This window comes from Salvelinus namaycush, chromosome 25 (genome assembly GCF_016432855.1).
Source record: "Salvelinus namaycush isolate Seneca chromosome 25, SaNama_1.0, whole genome shotgun sequence".
Taxonomy (NCBI): domain Eukaryota; kingdom Metazoa; phylum Chordata; class Actinopteri; order Salmoniformes; family Salmonidae; genus Salvelinus; species Salvelinus namaycush.
Window position 1 is genome coordinate 25,962,194 of NC_052331.1, and position 22,940 is coordinate 25,985,133.

General features: G+C 42.1%; 1 protein-coding gene across 2 annotated transcripts in view; it reads left to right on the forward strand.

Moving 5' to 3' along the window:
* Positions 1-223: 223 nt before the first annotated feature.
* The window catches only part of LOC120020402 (enhancer of polycomb homolog 1-like), a 51,878-nt gene continuing 29,161 nt past the window's right edge, over positions 224-22,940 (forward strand). The window contains exons 1-2 of one of the 2 annotated variants that reach the window (XM_038964032.1): positions 224-508; positions 2,082-2,174. Coding sequence is in view for 1 of the 2 variants with exons in the window: in XM_038964031.1 (XP_038819959.1) it covers positions 4,503-4,655 (153 nt within the window). In the remaining variant the exon portion in view is untranslated. Of the gene's footprint in view, positions 509-2,081; positions 2,175-4,206; positions 4,656-22,940 lie in introns of those variants that run through there. The other variant, XM_038964031.1, reaches the window with a different exon arrangement.

Here is a 22,940-nt window from a genome sequence, read left to right on the forward strand (position 1 = left end):
ACTGATTTTCTATGCGTCTATTATTAATGTGTCTGTTAGGTAGTCCATTCCCAAGGTAATCACATACCGGTAGATAGAGGACTCAGGTTCACTATACAATGTAGCTACAACGGATGGAACGTTCTCCTTTTGGGATTTGAGCTCGTCAACACAGCGCGCTCTACAGGTGATTGGTGCTAGCCGCCGGCCAATCAGGATGCGTCTTTTGTTGCAAAGTTGTTAACCCCCAACAAGACAGTTATCTTCTCCTATTCGTTAGCCAGCTAGTTTCGATAGCTAGCTAATCTTCTTTAAAATTACCCTTATAATTTCCTGATTTAAACAACGGATTAGTTCGGCGGAGGCTTTACGATACTAAAATCAGTTTAAAAAAATAGTATTTTCATAACTCCATTGAATTTGTTTGACGATACCGTTTGCTACGTTTCACTTATGCCGTCTGGCCATTTGGGGATTCAATCTCATGATCATCAGAAATGTTATCACCCATCCTGGAGTAAATGTAATGGTACGTTTTTCTGATATCTTTGACTTCATCAATTTACTGATCGAAACTGTCTCGTGAAAATCGGTTTGTTTGCAAGATGGTTAGCTAGACAGTTACAGTTATTACAATTCAATCGAATGGCAAGTTGGCTTGCTGATTGACGTGACATCGGTGGTTGGCTAACGTTACAGCCGCGAGACAGCTTCATTGTTAGCTAGCTAGTTAGCTGACGTCATTGTTTTTGTCTAGCTAAGTAAAACTGTTTTATTGTTTGGCTTGCGATAGTGTTGTAACTTGTCATTGGCTTTCAAAGGTTGTTCTGAGGTGCGAAATGCAAAACAAACTGTTTTTTATATTGTGTGGAAAAAGGGCCAGAGCCAGCTAACGTTACGGTCATTTCCAGAAAGGGTCATACTAAAATCTGATGTATAAACTGTGCAATACCGTTGTAAATTGGCTAATACGTTTTATAACCACTAACGTTAATTTGAATGTCACGTTATAGCTAACTAGTTTACGTTAATTATATTTGATAGCTAAACACTGCCAGCCAAACTACCAGTGATCTAAAAAGGAACTGCACACATTCAGATTTAGGGTGTGTTTGTAAATTCAATCTGCAGTGCCAGAATGCGCTCTAGGCGTTCGTAAATTCAGATTGTCCGTTCGTAAATTCAGAGCGTTCAGAGTGCACACACTGGAAGGTCAGACTGAGGAGTCGGGTTGATCCGAGCGTTCTGACCTCACAACAGCAGTCAAGCACCCAAGTTAGTTGGCTAGCTACTTCCAGACACAAATGAGAACATCTCACCCTAGCAGTGCTGGTTAGGCTGTTTTTATCAGTGGAGGTTGCTGAGGGGATGACAGCTCACAATCATGGCTGGAATGGAGTCAATGGAGTGGGATCAACCACATGGAAACCATGTCTTTGTGTTTGATACAATTCCATTGACTCTATTCCAGCCATTATGAGCTATCCTCCCCTCAGCAGCCTCCTGGTTTTTGTTACCCAGAGTGTTGGTGACTAATTGTGCTGCTGACAATTTAATAATGTGTTTTTGCCTATTTTTATTGTCACCTGCCGTATTTAACAGGTGTTGAGCATTCGTAAATTCCTTAGTTATTCTGAGCTCTGGCACACTCGTCTGAAATCGGAGTAGATAGCCAGAATAAATTTACGAACGCACCATTAGTACTTGAAATTCGACTGAAGGAATCTGTGATGACTAATGCCAAGTTGTTTGGAATGATGGTAATTAACATAATACACCTGTGGAGTGGCTTGATCAAACTACTCCTGGCCCCTGCATGTCAGAGACTAAACGCTATACTTGTCCTGGGCCTGTATTAAAGGATGTCGGAGAAGGAGTGATGATTTTAGGATCAGTTTAGCCTTTTAGATCATGATAATAAGATGACATGGACGGGGGGGCTGATTCTTGATCAGCACTCCTACTCTGATGCACAATTTGATTTAAGTTGCTCTTTGCAATTGGAATTGCTGTCCCAGTCCTGTCCTACCAACATGATGACCCCTATAATTACAAACACTCAAAGAAATGATAACTGCTATGTTTTTTTTATTCCCATTCAGATCCCAATAATGCTGTCTTTTGTAATGGATTACCCTGGGTGGAATCTACAACTCTTGGACCCTGGCTAGACCCGATGTCTGCCATTACTATAGGTAAGCCCAGATAATGTTTTTATAATATGGGCTTTAGCACCAGATGCCTCTGCTTGCCATTAAGGAGTTATAGGGTTAAGGCCCAGTGACAGACTAGCATACTTTCCAGCGGTAAGCTGTGATCATGACTCTCAGTTCCATTAAATTACACATGAGTCATTTGGATGAAGGCATCTTCTGTACAAGGGAGTTTTGTTAAGAGCGGCGACGCTCAGTCTGAACATTAACACGTATGCGGTACAGTTTTGGAAGCATAAGGACCTTATCTTTCACATCAGAGAAATACATTTCACAAAACAAAAGGTTAAATTTATACACACTGTTTAATAATATATATTTTTAAAATCTCCCCCTTCGATATTGTCTCATTGCTGCAGCTCCCCAATGGGCTCTGGAGGTGAAGGTCGAGTCATGCATCCCCTGAAACATGACCCGCCAAACTGCGCTTCTTAACAACACCGGCATCCGGCCCGCCACAAGTAGTTGCTAGAGCGCGATGAGCCAAGTAAAGCCCCACCTGGCCAAACCCTCCCCTAATCCAGACGACGCTGAGCCAATTGTGTTCCGCCCTATCGGACTCCCGATCACGGCTGGTCGTGATACAGCCCGGGTTCGAACCCATGTCTGTAGTGACACCTCTATCACTGTGATGCAGTGCCTTAGACCGCTGCGCCACTCGGGAGGCCCCGATACACACCTTTTTTTATAGGGTTAAGATTCCCACACAGCCATATTTCCATGTTACAGCACTTGTTTACGGAAACAGATGGAAGACAGTGGACTAGGGCTAATTAGCTGTCTGCGTCTTCGGAGACGCAGTTTGTAAACGGAAGATGGACGCCATAAACGTGTTGTCACTGAAAAATACTGTTGGCTGCAACTGAGTTAAAACGGTGTATGTATTTTGCATTTGTGAAGTTATTTTGATATATGAAAGAGGGATTTATGTTTCTAGAATGATACCGTTATTAAGAATTGATTCACGTTAGATGGGAGTATTGGCTGTTTTGGCTTCTAGAGCCAAACAGAACATGTAAGGTCCTTGGACTAAGGAGTAAGGTTAGGCTCCTTTAGTCCAATATTGGGCTTACATTAAAGAAACTGGAGATGGGTCCATAGGGCAGGAGCCTCTCTAGCTTTGAAAAGGCTTACTTATTCAAGGACCAGAACCCTTTGTTTTGAGATTCTTCATTTTCCCAAATATTAAAATTACTGTGACCCACACAGTTCTGTTGGAGAGGGTCACTGTTCTAGGTTTGATCACAAGAGGGTGACATTTTTGAACTTTGAAAATACTTTTGGAAGCTTTTCAGTTTTTACCTTACTGGTAATTTAGTCACTATTTAGTGAATGATTAGCTTATTTTACATTTATAATATAGTTATTTAAAAAAAACTTGTTCATGCTTCATCTCAAGGGTTTTATTTTATTATACATGTTTTATAGGAACTAGGTGTTATCACTGCATCAGCAAGATACAGCAAACCCCCTCTAAATGTACAAATCACACGTAAAGCAGGAGAAGAATGTGCATGATGATACAACATGTACACTCTTTTACCTCATTTGCACACACTGTATATAGATTTTTTATATTGTGTTATTGACTGTACGTTTGTTTATCCCATGTGTAACTTTGTTGTTTTTGTCGCACTGCTTTGCTTTATCTTGTCCAGGTCGCAGTTGTAAATGAGAACTTGTTCTTAACTAGCCTATCTGGTTAAATAAAGGTTAAAATAATATATGTTACTGTGACAATTCAGAATTATTTAGTCACTGATGATGAATTGGCAAATGTAGGCTATTTAGTTTGCAATCAATTAGGGACATGCAGCGAAATATTCTGTAGTGTCAATGCCCCTTTGTTATTGCAATCCCAAATGTAACCTGAATCTTAGAGTTAACTAGTTCTCCAAATTGTTTTATTTACTTGTTTACTTTTGGGGCGCTGGGAGGGTGGAGGGGGCGCTTCGCCCCACCCCCACCGTCGCGCACGCGCTCGGAACCGTGTGGGAATGGCTGTTCGATGATCGGTGGGTTGGGCTGCTCTGTGCGAACGGAGCGTTATAAAGAGTTTTTAATGTCCGCCATGTTGGCCATGGCGTACTCAACCACCGATAGACAGCGAAGCCTCTGAAAAAATAGACCGAAAGAGAGCGACCAAGATCCGGGCCTTCCCGGCTCCGTTCGACGCCCTAAATATAGCTTTCAACCAGTCGAACCGTAGATTCCTGAAAAACAACAGAGTCACCCATGAAAGCGCAACTCGAGACCGTTGTGATTTTTTGGAGATCGGATAGATTTATGTTGCATCTCGAATTATAAAAAATGAGTAAATTGTCGTTTCGGGCACGGGCGCTGGACGCGTCCAAGCCACTACCCGTCTTCCGATGTGAGGATTTACCAGACCTGCACGAATATGCATCTATTAACCGGGCAGTGCCGCAGATGCCGACGGGGATGGAAAAAGAAGAGGAATCGGTATGTTTTATAGTTCGAAAATCTGAGAATAAACACGTAAACTTATTTTTATATTTTGAGAGGTGTTACTCTTTTTTTTTCTGCGCAAGTTTGCACAAAATGGCCGCCAATTGTATTTTCTAAAAGACGACGAAAATGTGGTGTAGATACCATGCTAATAATACATTAATACACTTTACAGATCACTACGAGTTATTATTTTTATATATTATACTATATTCTGGTTTTAACTGGTTGTTTTAGCGTGAGATGATTTTCAAAGTACAAAGGAATCACGTGACTTCCGTCAATCCGACATTTTGTTGTCAGTCTTTGGGATGGGCCTTGTGTTGGCGTAATGGCAAAGGACCGGTGCAAGGGGGAGCTAAATATCGGAAATTATATATGCCCTCCAAGTGTGTCAGTAGTATGATGGAGATACTGGGGGGGGGGTGCCTTGCGTGGATAGTCTGTCTTTTCATAAGTGTGCGCTCCAGATAGCCTATGCATTGACTCACAGGTTGATCTGTTGAATTATTATAAATTAGCGCGCCAACGAATGCATGAGAGCAATGGCTGCACAGTTTTCCTTTCTTTCAATAAGCATATGGTTGGCTATATACAATTTGTATTTTGCTGGGCACCTCTAGGTTCATATTTGGCTTCACGCTCATGGATTCAAGTCCCAGCAAGTGTTGGCTAGGCACGTGGCCTTGTTATGATGTGGACGTTTGTACCTGTCAATATGACATGTAGCCTCTGTTTTTGGTTTTCCGCTGTCATGTCTCATGGGCCGGTCTGTGTTTACATTTCAGTGCACTAACTTGTATAGCCAGCTTTGTAGTTGATTAGTTTCAAAAATAATATTGTATCCATATTTTATACATGCCATGCTTCAGTTGAAACCTGTTTCTAGTGATTGCCTACCTACACTGTTTGATGCTCTTAGGTAAGATTCTCCCACTCCCTGCAGACTAGTTGTCTAAAATACAATTTTTATTTCACCCTTTGTGTACTTTACTGTATTTATACTTAGGATATCGCATTTCAACTGAAGTTTTTTTTTTTTTTAATCGCTGGGGGACTACTTTAATTGCACATTTCGACTTGAATGTGTTGATTTATTTATGGCGGGACCAGGCCAGCACATGTCTTCTTGACATTCCTCTGTGACACAATGTATCTTAATGCTCTGAGGCTCACAGCAGAAGTCCCAGCAGCGGGACTCTTCACAAAGAAGTCTCCACTCCATTCTTATGTTGCATAATAGAGGCACATAACAATAGGAGTGGTCTGTTTATTTATGCAGTATACTGTGCACAATCACCCTGTCAAAGGGGAGCTGTCGGGCAACAGACAGCTTCTCAAGTGACTGGCATGGGAAATGAGATAAGCATGGTATCCACCTTATGTCACAAAGTTGTTTTTAATGGATGTTTTGGGTGGGGGAATCGATGTTCTAGCTTGCGCTATGATTATGCCTTAGTCCAATTGATTGCTCATTAGACTAATTTTTCAACCTGGCTGGTCAACTTTTAATAACTGAACTGTGTCAGTCCACACAGCCAGTGTTTGTTGGGTGAACTCCCTGTCACCAGGTCAATGTCTGAGACATGATGCAGAGGGAATTGGAGGGATGTGTTTTGTCTGAGTGCCAGTTTTGCTTGAACACACAGATGTTGGCAGGCAACCAGTTTCTCACTGCTATGACCGCATTCACCTGGAATGTGTTGTGTGATGGGCTAGCCTACCTGACCCAAATCTCCGCTGTGGTGAAGCTGAAATCAGGTGTAAAATGGTTTCACCACGAATGCGTGACTACCTATGAACTGTTATCCTTTGAGAGAGTCAGACGGTTTTTGTCTCTCAAATAGCACCCTACTCCCTATGTAGTGCACTTCTTTTGACCAAGGCCCATAGGGCTCTGGTCAGAAGTACTGCACTATATAGGGAAATGGCTGTACTTTGGGATTCAGCCACATACCATCTCCCCCTCATAGATGTGTTGAGCCTTGGTGAGATTAGCACAGGGGCTGTATTTATCAAGAGTATCAGAGTAGAAAGGCTGATTTGGGATTAGTTTTTCCTTGTAGATCACAATGAATAAGATTACATGGACTGAAAGGGACCTGCTCCTAGATCAGCACTCCTACCCTGAGACGCGCATTATATATGTCCCCAGATGGTTTCAGGAAACAATTTATAGAAGTAGTTGTGTAGACCACTTCTTAGTCTCACAGTAGTGGAGTTACATAACCAGTTCTTCTCTCCAGACATGCTCTGTGTGTATCCCAAATGGCACCCTATACAGTGACCTACTTTTCACCAGGTCCCATAGGGCTCTGGTGAAGAGTAATGCACGGTGTGTTTTGTTTTTTGGTACTCATCCAGAGTTTAACAGTAGTAAAGAGGCGGATGGTTCAGTCAGTTTATCCTCTGCTAGCCCATTGCCAACGCTAGGGAAGTAGCCTATACAAAGGGAGTGTTTTGATTAAATTTATTCCCTGGTACTTTTTAGCCAGTAGATTTTAACTTCTTATGGCTGCAGCCCGACACCGGTACACTTATGACAACAGCCAGCTCAAAGTGCAGGGCGCGAAATTCAAAAGATATATATTTTTAAATATTTAACTTTCACACATTAACAAGTCCAATACAGCATATGAAAGGTACACATCTTGTGAATCCAGCCAACATGTCCGATTTTTAAAATGTTTTACAGGGAAGACACAATATGTAAATCTATTAGCTAACCACGTTAGCAAAAGACACCACTTTTTTTACTCCACCAGTTTTTTACTCCATCAGTAGCTATCACAAATTCGTCCAAATAAAGATATAAATAGCCACTAACCAAGAAACAACTTCATCAGATGACAGTCTGATAACATATTTATTGTATAGCATATGTTTTGTTAGAAAAATGTGCATATTTCAGGTATAAATCATAGTTTACATTGCAGCTACAATCAGAAATTGCACCGAAAGCAGACAGAATAATTACAGACACCAACGCCAAATAACTAAATACTCATCATAAAACATTTCTGAAAAATACATAGTGTACAGCAATTGAAAGACAGGCATCTTGTGATTCCAGACAATATTTCCGATTTAGCAAGTGTTTTACAGCGAAAACACAATAGAGCGTTATATTAGCTTACCACAATAGCCAAAAACACAAGCAATTTCCCAGTAGCAAAAGTTAGCGATCGTAACAAACAAGCAAAAGATATATAATTTTTGACTAACCTTGATTTTCTTCATCAGATGACAGTCCTATAACATCAGGTTATACATACACTTATGTTTTGTTCGAAAATTTGCATATTTAGAGCTGAAATCAGTGGTTACACATTGTGCTAACTTAGCTACTTTTTCCACAACGTCTAAACAGCAACGATATTTTTCTGACACGTTTTCTGACACATATTCTGACCAAATAGCTATTCATAAACATAAGTAAAAAATACATGTTGTATAGGAAATGATAGAGCCATTAGTTCTTAATGAAATCGCAGTGTTAGAATTCTAAAAAATAACTTCATTACGACATCCAGCTTCGGTATAGCTGAGTACCCCAAAGTTGGGCGCCCACGACTAATTCACATGCACGACAGATATATGAATTAGCATCACAAAATGTTTCTTACTTTTGGTGATCTTCCATCAGAATGTTGTAGAAGGTGTCCTTTGTCAAGAACAGTCGTTGTTTGGATTTAGAACGTTCATTTTCCCTCTCGATTTAGCACGCGCACTTGCCAAGTGGCACGAATCTCTCCATGTCAACAAACGGAAGAGAACGGAACACGACAAAACTCCCGAAAATTTTTCAATAATCTGATGAAACTATATTGAAAAAACATACTTTACGATGATATGGTCACATGTATCAAATAAAATCATAGCCGGAGATATTAGTCGTCCATAACGACAGCTAAACAGAAGGCAAATCCATGTCCCCTTTCGCGCGCTCCAGAAAACAGAAAATGGACGGTCACGTCATACAAAGAGCTTTTATTCCACCTCAGACCAAGATAAACATGAAATTTCTTCTCTCACCGCCTCTTGACATCCAGGGGAAGGTGTATGAAGTGCACGTAGACTCTTACGTATCATGCCCATGTATAGGCAGGAAGTAGAACAGAGCATCGATTTCAGACTTTCCACTTCCTGGTCAGGAAGTTTGTGCCAAATGAGTTCTGTTTGACTCACAGATATAATTCAAACGGTTTTAGAAACTAGAGAGTGTTTTCTACCCAATAGTAATAATAATATGCATATTGTACGAGCAAGAATTGAGTACGAGGCCGTTTGAAATGGGCACCTTTTATCTGGCTACTCAATACTCCCCCTGCAGCCCAAACAGGTTAAAGTAGTGCTCACAAGCCAAAAGTGGTCCCTAACGCAACCCCTCTGAGTCAGAGTTGTGGGGGTTGCCTTAATCGACATTCATGTCATCAGCTCCCAGGGAGCAGTTGTTGTTGGTGGTTAACTGCCTTGCTCAAGGGCAAAACGTCAGATTTTTGGGTTACTGGGCCAACACACTTAACCACTAGGCTACCTACTACGTCAAATATGTGCACCACGTCATTGCTCTGCTTTGGTGGGTGCATCTTGCTAGCTGTCACTCATATGGCCAGGGGCTGAAGCTCATTGGTTGAACTCCAATTGTTAGGAGATTGGCACACATGGGGGAACATGGTGCAGCACAGCTTCCAGAAAAATGGTTGCTTTCAAACTAGGGATTTTGTGTTGGAGGTAAAACAGTAATTCTGATCAAAGATTATGCATATATGAACTACACATTGACAAATCCAGCCCAAAACAGAAGGTAAAATAATGCTTAGTAATCACCGATGTTTCGGACGTGTCCTTACGTTTGGCAGCAATTGTACTTTTTTCCCCCAAGGCTGCAGTTCTAGGCCGATATAAAACATCTTATAGAGGAGAATAATCAGCTTGTGAATGCAGTGTTTTAGCTTGCTCATGCTATGCTCACTGAGGAAAAAACCTCCTGCAAGGTTATGCAAGAGACAAAGTAAACGGCTGTGTCTGAAATGGTATCCTATTCCCTATATAGTGCACTACTTTTGACCAGAGCTCTGGTCAAGGCTTTGAATGAGTGCAATGGGAACTGAAAATACTGAAGCGTCTAGAAGCTGCGTAGCCTATATCGGAGCTGGCCTTTGGAGCAGATTCCAGAGTGCTGAAAATGAAAAATGTAATTGGTTGTCAACAGTAATTTTCTCAGCAATCCTTGGAGTAGGCTAACAGTCTCTTGATTCCTATGCAAACCACATCTATTGTAATGTAGAACAAACTTGCAGGGAAGTGCACTATTCTCAGCCCTTGGGAAGAGTAAGGTTGCATCACGATTCTCCACACTTTTCCCAAAGTGTGCACTCCCAGTCATGGATTTAATGTAGTACCAATTGGCTGGAGGAAGATACCATGACGGAGTGTGCAATTGCAGTCTTTGGTAGAAGGGTGGAGAATTGGGACATAGCCAAAGATTTCTGTAGTGTAGTGGGGACTTAAGGCATCAATTTAGCCTCTCTCTGTGTGTGCTGTAGCCAAGGCAAACCTGCAGGTGACTATGTCCATGTAGGATTACTAATATTCTGGGTTGGGCAGCAGAGATGGTGTTTGTTGCTTTGTATGGGAAGGGTTCTGTTCCTCTTCACCTACGCTACCGCCAACCCTTTGCAACAAGAGAGGAGTAGGTTTGGGCGGAATCTAGATTTTCATATCGTCATTCTCTCATCCCGGGATTTATGGTATTACCGGCATAGCACACACGGGTCACAAAAATGCAGGAGTAGACAGCCAAATCATGCTCATAAAGTTATATAAGTATAGCTAGTAGCTACCGAATGTTATTTTCGGTGAGTGGACATTTACAAGGGAAATTGTGCAAATAAACAAAGTTGTGACGCATGCATTTCTGAAGGAAGAGCATCATGTGTACACTGAGCAGATGGGAGAAGAACAGAGAAGGGAAAAAACTTGAGGAAGCACAGGGAAAAAATGGCAACTGTACAGAACTCATCCAGAGCTCTTTAACTTATGGCAGAAAGTGATTTATAAGATATCTGATGGCAAACATTAAGTAGTGAATTGCACAGGTGTGTGCAATCACCTCACGTGCGCCGCACAACAGACACTTGCTGATAGATATAGAACACTACGGGCTCACCAGCTCGCTTTCTCCTGTTGTGCTAATTACAAACACATGACTGGCTCAACTGTTCTGGGGAACCACAGTAAGCTTCATAATGTGATGGGTGAAATGAATGCTAACATATTGCACAAGTTGACTGCAGGTATTTAACTTAAGTAGCTACAAATGTTCAAAGTTATTGAAAGACAAAGTTTTGATGGTATTGAAAAACCGTCCCGTGGCTTTTTCCAAATACCCCGGTATACTGCTGCCCAAGCCTAGAGAGAAGCTCACTTTATTTAGCATATACAACTAGGGCTGTGATTGTCATGGAATGTTGAGGGTTATTGGTAATATTGTGGTGATTTGGTTGTTTTAAGAGGAAATACTGTGGTGATTGGTCAAATTTGCAAGCCCTCGTAATAGTGGTGGTGAGGAGTAGGAGCTCTGCCGTACCGTACCCTTTGTGTCCAGAAGTAATTTAGCCATTCATTGTAGTCATGCTCTGTAGAGTTGCTGTTTTCTTGTGTCAATTAACCCGTGACATTCCTGGATTACTCATTATATTAATGAAGTCTGATTTTAACCTTTCTAGGACACACGTTCCGCTAGCGGAACCCCTCGACAACATTCCGCTGAAAAGGCAGCGCGGGAATATCATAAATATTTTTTTAAATATGTAACTTTCACACATTAACAAGTCCAATACAGCAAATGAAAGATTAACAAGATGTTTATCTACCCATCATGTCCGATTTAAAAGAAAGAAAACACAACATATGATTATGTTAGATCACCGCCAGTCCAAAAAACACACAGCCATTTTCCCAGCCAAAAACTTCAAGAAGTTATATTACAGGTCGAATAAACTTGTCAAACTAAGTATAGAATCAATCTTTAGGATGTTATCATAAATATTCAATAACATTCCAACCGGAGAATTCCTTTGTGTTTATAGAAGTAATGGCTCTCTGCCAGACCACTGACTCAAACAGCTCCCATCCGGCTCAACATCACAGTAGACGCTTCATTCAACGTTCTACAGACTGTTGACATCTAGTGGAAGCCGTAGGAAGTGCAAACAGATCCATATCCCACTGCGATTTCAATAGGCGATGAGTTAAATCGACCAGCCTCAGAATTCCCACTTCCTGTTTGGATTGTTTCTCAAGTTTTTGCCTGCCATATGAGTTCTGTTATACTCACAGACATCATTCAAACAGTTTTAGAAACTTCAGAGTGTTTTCTATCCAATACGAATAATAATATGCATATATTAGCATCTGGGACTGAGTAGGAGGCAGTTCACTCTGGGCACGCTATTCGTCCAAAGTGAAAATGCTGCCCCCTATCCCTAAAAAGTGAATCAACAAATACAACATTACATTTTAAAACGTTAAGGGTACAAGACTGTATATATATATATATATATATCTGGCTAAATTGGCAAAATCACTACATATCCCATCAGGCCAAGCGGGGAGAGGCTGCCTGTTGTCACAGTTCCAAGTCAAAAACATTCAGCTAACATCCATGATATCCTTTGCCGCCGTAGTCTTACGACATATCTCAAACCAGTCATTACTATTCAACAAAATTAATAAAACAAATTAAGTTTCTTTCCAGTGAATTTCTGAGTTACATGATTGTAGAACTAGCAAAGGAGTTTTGAAGGTGAGGGTTTAGTATTTATGAAGTTTGGCAACTAGAGCTAGCGTAGTTCAACTAGTTTAGCCAGGCATAACAAGCTTGGGCTTAGTGTGCACCCATGCATACTAGGCTAATTCAGGAGACTGGTTGTACTTTTTATGCCCTGCTATCAGGAGCTGGTAGCAAAGTTTGATTAAACAATTCAGAGACTGAAACAAATAAATCAGATGACTAGTAGTTGAGTGCGACTCGATATACAATCCCAAAATCAGCTACAACTGTCAGTAAAACAATGCTTAAAATGATGTTTGAGTAAACCCTGAATACAGAAAATGAATGAAGTCTCTTCTGGACATGGTAAACACTACCTCCTCACCACTCTACACTGAGTATACCAAACATTAGGAACACCTTCCTAATATTGAGTTGCACCCTGCCCCTTTTCCCCTCGGAACAGCTTAAATTGGTCAGGGCATGGAATCTACTAGCTGTTGAAAGCGTTCCACAGCGATGCTGGCCCATGTTGACTCCAATGCTTCCGACAGTTGTCATGTTAGCTGGATGTCCTTTGGGTGGTGGACCATTCTTGATACACACTGGAAACTGTTGAGTGTGAAAACCCAGCAGCGTTGCAGTTCTTGACACAAACCGGTGCGCCTGTCACCTACTTCCATACACTGTTCAAAGGCACTTAAATCTTTTGTCTTGCCCATTCACCCTCTGGTTGTGTCTATACTTGACACTTACATGAGACTTCCACTATCAGAATATGAATATTGCATTGAAAAGACTGGTCTAGATGCACAAAAGTCGCTTTGTGGTCTGATTGTGTTCAGATCTGGCTGACCACTTCAAAAGGTGGTCAGGGATGCATTGCGTCCAGACTGAGGAGAAATCCGCACACAATCAGCTACCGAAAGCATATACAGTGGGCGACGTCATCAGCACTCCTCCCACAAGTCTCCAGAAATTATGCTAACCCATTTGCAAGTGTTGCTTGCTAAGTACAGAGGTTAGCTACAGTAGTTAGCTACTGCCATCAGTTGTTATCATCCACCGTTTTGTAAAATGCATTTGAATCTGGACACACTTTGGACACAGACACGTTTAAATGTCGGTGTAGATGCATGACATGTTTGAAATTCCATGATCAGAATAGTGTATGTGTCGAACTGCTTTGCTTTATCTTGGCCCGGTCGCAGTTGCAAATGAGAACTTGTTCTCAACTAGCCTACCTGGTTAAATATTTTTTATTTTATTTTTAAGAATACTTAAGCTGCATGAACTCTAGTCTAGACACGGCTGCTGAATGGCACACATAGACAATCCATGTCTCGATTGTCTCGAGGCTTAAAAACTGGTCTCCCCTTCAACTACACTGATTCTTGAAGTGGAATTAATAAGGGATCAGACCTGGTCAGTCTCATGGAAAGAGCAGGTGTTCTTAATGTTTTGTGTACTTAGTGTATATGTTGGGAATTGTTGATCAATCGTGGAATCCTGGAGGGGACTAACTATGGCTTCATCCCAAATGGCACTCTATTCCTTATAGTGCACTACTTTTGACCAGAGGCTCTGGCGCTGGTTGAAAGTATGGAATGGTGTGCCATTTGGTACACACACACTAGGCCCCTCAACTCTTGACCTTAAAACAAGTCCCACCTGTTTTTTTCCATTGTTCCCCTCTAATCAGGGACTGATGTAGACCTTGGACAACAGGTGGGTGCCATTTAATTATCAGGTAGGACACAACCAGCAGACTCCTGACCTCGTAGGGGTAAGATTTGAATACCCCTGCACTAGGCTATAAATTGTAATCCAGTCAGTGGTTAGGCCTATTTCCCATGGGTATGAATGCCATTATTTTCAAATTGGCACCAACTAACTCGGTCATAGAATACCTGCACAATTAAATATTTTGTGGTATGTTGCAGACAGCAATTTGTTTATGTATTATTTTGTTTCCATAATGTCCTTTCAAAGCGGTGACCAAGTTTAAACGAATCATTGTACCTGTGTAGATGAAGGAGATTTGACTGCTGCTGACAATGAAACACTTTTCTGGACTCTAGTTGGAAGTGAATGACATGTGTCCCAGATGGCACCCTGTTCATTATATAGCACACTACTTTTGACTATGGCCCAAGTATTCCATATGTAGTGCAGTACTAGTGCACTAAATAGGGAATTGGGTGCCATTTGGGATGCAGACAGTGAGACCGCAGAGCAAACTGAAGCTTGCCTAGGGACCCCAGAGCAGAGCTGTGGCGAGCGGCACAGTGAAACCATAATCGCACACTCCGGAGAGATTATGTACAAATCTGGGACCACGCTGTGCTGCTGCTGTCTTGACAGGCTGCCAATGGCACAATGCCCAGGTCTGAGAGCCAGAGGCCCGTTAGTTTTACTACTGTCAGACGAGTACCCCCCCCCCCCCCCCCCCCCCCCCGGCACTTTTCCTCAGGATGACACAAATCCAATTTAGGTTATGGTAATTCATCTTAAAAGAACATGCAACTCGAGGATGCAGCAGCGTTTCAAGTTTTACTGGTCGTAAACACGGGGTACGCATATTATACATTGTCCAACAAAATGCTTACTTGCAGGTTCCTTCTCGACAATGCAACCAGAATTAATAAATGATAAGAATACGTACATAAAGTACATTTTATAATGAGTATAACACAGGAAGGCACAATTTATAGTCCAATTTTACACGTGTATTGGGGATGGGGTTTAATGTATGAACTGAGCGGTATAATAAGTAGGCTTGGGCGGTTTACCGGGGTATTTCGATAAAGCCGCCCGCAATGCTTTTTCAATACTGTTGAAACTATTTCTAAAGTTGTTTTAATACATTTTAATATTTGTAACTACTTTTTAAGTACCTGCAGTCAACTTGTGCAATAAGTTAGGAAATAAAGTTCTTTGCATCTTCATTTCACCTGTCACATTATGAATTTTACGGTAGTCCAGTCACGTGGTGTTTGTTTACAAGCACACAACGATGAGAGACCGGGGCCTTGTGAGTCATTCACTGTTGTGCAGCATGCGCCAGGTGATCTAATTATATTATGGAATACACAAATGTTTGCCAGCTAGATATCTTAACTATTAACTGTCTAAAATGTACTAAATGCTCAGAAGTCGTGCATTTGGTAAGCTAATTTAGTAGCTAAGTGGTAAGCTTCTTCCCAAATCAAGCTTTCGCTTGGTAACAGCAGAGAATCCTCTCCTGGATCAAGAGCCTTGCTGGTTAATATTTGTTTTGTGCATACAGCAAACTGTGAGTATCATTTTTTTGTTACTTGTATAGTTTAGGCCAGAAACTGTACAAAATGTTCCCAATGACCTAGTTAAAGAAAAGGAGGACCGCATTCTCGAAGCTCAGATGCAATAATTGAGCTCCTAGTGTGCGGCTCTACTTTTTTCTTTTTCAAGTGTTATACTCCACTAGCCAGCACCTCGCCTAAATAGGTGTTTATTTCACCTCCAGCCCAACGCACTAGTTAGCATTTAATTAGCATTCTCTATGGGATTTGTTAGCATTGCTAACCTTCGGATTACAGGGCATCAGTGGGGTTTGAAAACAGCGGCCCTTGTGTTCAGTGCCTGTATTACTGCATATTCCGGTATGGCACAAGGTCGGTATGACAATCTGGATACTGTCTAAGCCAATATTTTCCTTGACAAAAAAACAGAGACTGATTTTATTTAAAAAAATTGCAGCCTTTTAACTTCTTATGGCTGCAGGGGCAGTATTGAGTAGCTTGGATGAAAGGTGCACAGAGGTGCCCATAGTAAACTGCCTGCTCCTCAGTCCCAGTTGCGAATATATGCATATTATTATTTGTATTTTGATAGAAAACACTCTGAAGTTTCTAAAACTGTTTGAATGATGTCTGTGAGTATAACAGAACTCATATGGCAGGCAAAAACCAGAGAAAAAATCCAAACAGGAAGTGGGAATTCTGAGGTTGGTCGATTTTTAACCAAGACCCTATTGAATACACAGTGGGATATGGATGAGTTTGCACTTCCTACGGCTTCCACTAGATGTCAACAGTCTGTAGAACCTTGTCTGATGCCTCTACTGTGAAGTGGGGCCGAAGGAGACAGGAATTAGTCAGGTCTGCCATGACCTGACCATGCACGTTCACATGAGGGGGCTCTGTTCCATCGCACGTCTGAAGTCGATGTAATTCTCCGGTTGGAACGTTACTGAAGATTTATGTTAACTTCTTATGGCTGCAAGCCCGAGGCCGGCCACAATATGACAACAGCCACTTCAAGTGCAGGGCGCGAAATTCAAAATATATATTTTTGAAATATTTAACTTTCACACATTAACAAGTCCAATACAGCAAATGAAAGGTACACATCTTGTGAATCCAGCCAACATGTCCGATTTAAAAAAAAATGTTTTACAGCGAAAACAGCACGTATATTTATGTTGGCTCACCACCAAATACAAAAAAGGACAGACATTTTTCACAGCACAGTTAGCATGCACAAAGCCAACCTAACTAACCAAGAACCAACCAAACTAACCAACAAACAACTTCATCAGATGACAGTCTTATAACATGTTATTCAATAAATCTATGTTTTGTTCGAAAAATGTGCATATTTCAGGTATAAATCATAGTTTACATTGCAGCTACAATCAGAAATTGCACCGAAAGCTGCCAGAATAATTACAGACACCAACGTCAAATACCTAAATACTCATCATAAAACATTTCTGAAAAATACATAGTGTACAGCAAATGAAAGACAGGCATCTTGTGAATCCAGCCAATATTTCCGATTTCTTAAGTGTTTTACAGCGAAAACACAATATAGCGTTATAGCTTACCACAATAGCCAGAAACACAAGCCATTCCCCAGTAGCAAAAGTTAGCGATCGTAACAAACCAGCAAAAGATATATAATTTTTGACTAACCTTGATAAGCTTCATCAAATGACAGTCCTATAACATCAGGTTATACATACACTTATGTTTTGTTCGAAAATGTGCATATTTAGAGCTGAAATCAGTGGCTATACATTGCAACGTCTATTGAAAAATTTCTTAGGAGCTAGCTACCTTTTTTATGTTTGGATCCCGCAACGCGATTGGCAGCTGGGGCTGCTACGATCTGTCCAGTGATCCTGACGACAAGGCCGGGGTCTAAGGAGTTGTTTGGCGTAGCATCTAGCCTAGATGTTATCAAGTTAGCTGGGTTTTCTTGAGGACTTGAACACAGCCCGTGACATGGTTAGCCATTGTGGCTGGGACCACGGATTGTCCTGGGCTTGTAGCTGTCTAGATCCCTGCTGTGTTGTTTTTCAATCTTCCCTGTGACCTGCCCTGTCTGGAACTGCTTGGAGTAAAAGCGTTACCTATGTTGCTACCATGACAAAGACCAAAGCCAGTGGGAGTATCATTTGAGGACAGTGGTGTGCCTCTATCACAGGTGAAGGATCTTTTAAACAGAGTTCTACAATAAGCCATTTTCTTGTTGTAACAACTGCAAGTGTTTTGTCCAAATACTGGTGGAGTCAGCTAATAAAATGGACGACCTGACCCGATTTCAGGACCTGAACAGTTTGCACTTCTCTCAGGGTCAGCTCGATGAGTTTAAACAGCAGAACGGCAAGATGACAGCAATCTGTAAGTCATTGAGAGAGGACATCAGTTGTGTATGTAAATCCATGATAAACTGATTTCTCTGTCCTTGTTATCTTGAGGGACAATCAAGGTGGAACAACATGAATGTGGAATAAATTGCAGAATCTCCACCAAACCTGGATGGAGTCTAGGGACAAAGTGAGGGAAATGATCTGGAAGAAACTGAAGATGGACCAAAGGAAGATTGATGTGGAAAACCCACCACTGGCCCAGGTGACAGGACCAGGCCAATGGTGGTCAAGTTCCTGAGGTTCAAGGACAAGGTAGTTGTTCTGGGAAGAGCCAAGAACTTGAGAGGAATGTATATCTTCCTCAACGAGGACTATCCAGAAGCTTTGCGCTGAAAGAGGAAAGAACTTATCCCAGCCATGAAAGCTGCCAGAGCGCGTGAGGACATTGCTTACATCTGTAATGACAGTCTCATTGTCCACCCTTCCTCCAAAAAGCCTGGAACAGAGAACCAAGCCTATGGGTTCGTACCGTCAACCCCACAGCGCACACACCAACTGATTTAATGGACTGCTGAATGTATATTTTGTTCTTTGTTTGCTCTTTTCCATAGCTTTCTGATAAGCTACTCAGGAAAAGGCTGAAATTAGCCCATATTAATATGTAACCTTCCAAATAATGTTCATGAAATCAATAACTTGCTAACATCAGAACATTCATATATTAGCGGTTTCTGAGACTCAGATTAATTTGATACAGCACTAGCAATACAAGGTTGTAATATCTACAGAAGAGACAGGAATGCTTATGGATGTGTTGCTGAATATATATTCAGAGCCATATCCCTGTAATGCTTAGGGGTTGAAGTGTTGTGGTTGAAGGTTCACTTCTAAATAATGTTTGAAATGCTTGATAGTTTGTGATGTAAACAGAGTTCTACTTTCTTGGGGCCTTGAATATTGACGGGTTTTCATCAAGTGGTCCGCTCAAGAGGAAGCTTCTCACTGTAATCGGTGCCCATAATCTACCACGGTGTTTACAAACACTACAGGAACAAGATCATCCACGTGTATTGATCACATTTTTACTAATACTGTAGAACCTTGTTCTAAAGCTGTATCTCTACCCATTGGATGCCGATTTCGGGGCTATATCCAGCAAAGCAAAAGTTCCTATGTAAGAATGTTGTTCATTGACTACAGCTCAGTGTTTAACACTATAGTACCCTCCAAACTTGTCATTAAGCTCGAGACCCTGGGTCTCGACCCCACCCTGTGCAACTGGGTCCTGGACTTCCTGACGGGCTGCCCGCAGGTGGTGACGGTAGGAAACACTGGGGCCCCACAAGGGTGGGGTTACCAATAACGACAAGACGGTCTACAGGGAAGTGGTGAGGGCCTTCGGAGTGTGGTGTCAGGAAAGTAACCTCTCACTCAACATGAACAAAACAAAGGAAATGATCGTAGACTTCAGGAAACAGCAAAAGGAGCCCCCCCCATCCACTTCGACGGGGCAGTAGTGAAGGTGGAAAGCTTCAAGTTCCTTGGCGTTCACATCAGAGACAAACTGAAATGGTCCACCCACACAGACAGGGTGGTGAAGGAGAAAAGGCGCCTCTTCAACCTCAAGAGGCTGAAGAAATTTGGCTTGTTATCTCTCACAATCTTTTACAGATGCACAATTGAGAGCATCCTGTCGGGCTGTATCACCGCTTGGTATGGAAACTGCACCGCCCTCAACCGCAAGGCTCTCCAGAGGGTAGTGAGGTCTGCACAACGCATCACCGGGGGCAAACTACCTGCCCTCCAGGACACCTACACCACCCGATGTCACAGGAAGGGTTAGGGGCGGGGGGGGGGCGCCGCCAACCCAGACAGGAAGATCATGTCAGTGACTCGACCCACTCAAGTGATGCACCCCTCCTAGGGACGGCATGGAAGTGCGCCAGTGACTCAGCCGCTGTAATAGGGTTCGAGGCAGAGAATCCCAGTGGAGAGGGTTACCGGCCAGGCAGAGACAGCAAGGGCGGTGCGTTGCTCCAGTGCCTTTCCGTTCACTTTCACACTCCTGGGCCAGACTACACTCAATCATAGGACCTACTGAAGAGATGAGTCTTCAATAAAGACTGAAATGTTGAGACCTAGTCTGCGTCTCACATGGATGGGCAGACCATTCCATAAAAATGGAGCTCTGTAGGAGAAAGCCCTGCCTCCAGCTGTTTGCTTAGAAATTCTATGGACCGTAAGGAGGCATGCGGCTTGTTACCGTAGCGTATGTGTAGGTATGTACGGCAGGACCAAATCGGAAAGATCGGTAGGAGCAAGCCCATGTAATGCTTTGTAGGTTAGCAGTAAAACCTTGAAATCAGCCCTTGCCTTAACAGGAAGCCAGTGTAGGGAGGCTAGCACTGGAGTAATATGATCACTTTTTTTGGGGTTCTAGTCAAGATTCTAGCAGCCGTGTTTAGCACTAGCTGAAGTTAATTTATTTAGTGCTTTATCCGGGTAGCCGGAAAGTAGAGCATTGCTGTAGTCTAACCTAGAAGTGATAAAAGCATGGATTAATTTGTCTGCAATTTGACAACTTTTCTGTTTATTGCAATGTTACGTAGATGGAAAAAAGCTGTCCTTGAAACAGTCTTGATATGTTCGTCAAAAGAAATCATGGTCCAGAGTAACATTGCAAAAATCAGAAAGTAAGAGTAATTGTCAGATTCAACAGAAGATCTTTGTTTCTTGGGATCTAGAACAAGCATCTCTGTTTTGTCTGAGTTTAGAAGTAGTACATTTGCCGCCATCCACTTATGTCTGAAACACAGGCTTCCATGGAGGGCAATTTTGGGACTTCACCATGTTTCATCGAAATGTACAGCTGTGTCATCCGCATAGCAGTGAAAGTTAACATTATGTTCCCGAATGACATCACCAAGAGATAAAATGTATAGTGAAAACAATAGTGGTCCTAAAACGGAGCCTTGAACACCGACATTTACAGTTGATTTTTTAGAGGACAAACCATCCACAGAGACTAACTGATATCTTTCCGACAGATGAGAGCTGAACTTGTCCGTCTAGACCAATTTGGGTTTCCAATGGCGATCGATGGTATCAAAAGCAGCACTAAGGTCTAGGAGCAGTGCTATGATGGGGTCTAAAACCAGACTGAAGCGTTTCGTATACGTTGTTTTTCTTCAGGAAGGCAGTGAGTTGCTGCGCAACAGATTGTTCCCAAAAATTTGAGAGGAATGGGAGATTCCGATTTTAGTTTTTTTCTATTTTCCGGGTCAATGTTTGGCTTTTTCAAGAGGCTTTATTACTGCCACTTTTAGTTTGAAGGTTGAGGCCATGATTATTTTCATAATTCTGTCGAGATAGAGTACTAACACTTGAGTGTCTCCCTAGGTCCTGGCAGAGTTGTGCAGACTCAGGACAACTGAGCTTTGGAGGAATACGCAGATTTAAAGAGGAGTCCGTAATTTGATTATGGGGTTTTGTGTGTCACTGGCCTACACACACTCAATTTAATCTATTTTAAATTCAGGTTGTAGCATTTTGAAAAAGTGAAGGGGTGTGAATACTTTCAGAAGGCACTGTAGGTCTACTGATTTTAATCAGTGTTGACAGTGGAGTAGTCAACTGCTGCTTTCTGTGTAGAAAAGCCCATGTTTAATGCAGACTTCTTTCTTCAGTCAATTCTGTGTTGCAGATTGCTGAGAAAATTCCTCTTAAAAGGACGCTTGAAGCCTGTGGAAGTTGGCAGACTCGTACAGGATTCTTTAAAGTCCAAGTGCAGTCAATGTATTGTCCTGTGGTTTATCATATTGTACAACTGATCAAATTTTTGTACACTTAGTGCTCGTTCAATCAGTTATTTCCTGATAGTTGCTGGTAGGGGTGTAATGGTTCACCAAACCCACGGTTCGGTTCGTATTGGGTTTTTGGGGTCATGTTTTTGCCACAGATGTCAAGTTTTTTTTTTATGGGAGCGTGCAATTCGCATGCTGACTGCAGGTATGTCCACCAGAGTTGTTGTCAGAGAATTTTACGTTCATTTCTCTACAATAAACTGCCTCCAATGTCGTTTTAGAGAATTTGACAGTACTTCCAACTTGCCTCACAACCGCAGACCATATGTGACCACGCCAGCCCAGGACCTCCACATCTGGCTTTTTGACCTGCGGGATCGTCTGAGACCAGCCACCGGGACAGTTGATGAAACTGTCAGAAACCATCTCGGTAGCTCATCTGCGTGCTTGTTGTCCTCACCAGGCTCTTGACCTGACTGAAGTTCGGCATTGTGTCCGACTTCAGTGGGCAAATGCTTACCTTCGATGACCACTGGCACGCTGGAGAACTGTGCTCTTCACAGGCGAATCATGGTTTCAACTGTAACGGTCAGATAGCAGACTGTGTGGGCAAGCAGTTTGTTGACGTCAACATTGTGAACAGAGTGCCGTGGGGTTATGGCACGGACAACGTACACAATTGCATTTTATCGATGGCAATTTGAATGCAGAAATACCGTGACACTGAGGCCCATTGTCGTGCCATTCATCCTCCGCCATCACCTCATGTTTTAGCGTGATAATGCACAGCCCAAGGTCGCAAGAATCTGTACACAATTCCGGGAAGCTGAAAATATCCCAGTTCTTCCATAGCCTGCATACTCACCAGACATGTCACCCATTGAGTATGTTAGATGGTCTGTACTACAGTGTTCCAATTCCCGCCAATATCCAGCAACTTTGAAGAGTGGGACAACATGCCACAATCAACAGCCTGAAGAACTTCATGTGAAGGAGATGCACAAGGCAAATGGTGGTCACACCAGATACTGACTGGTTTTCTTGTCCACGCCCCTACTTTAAAA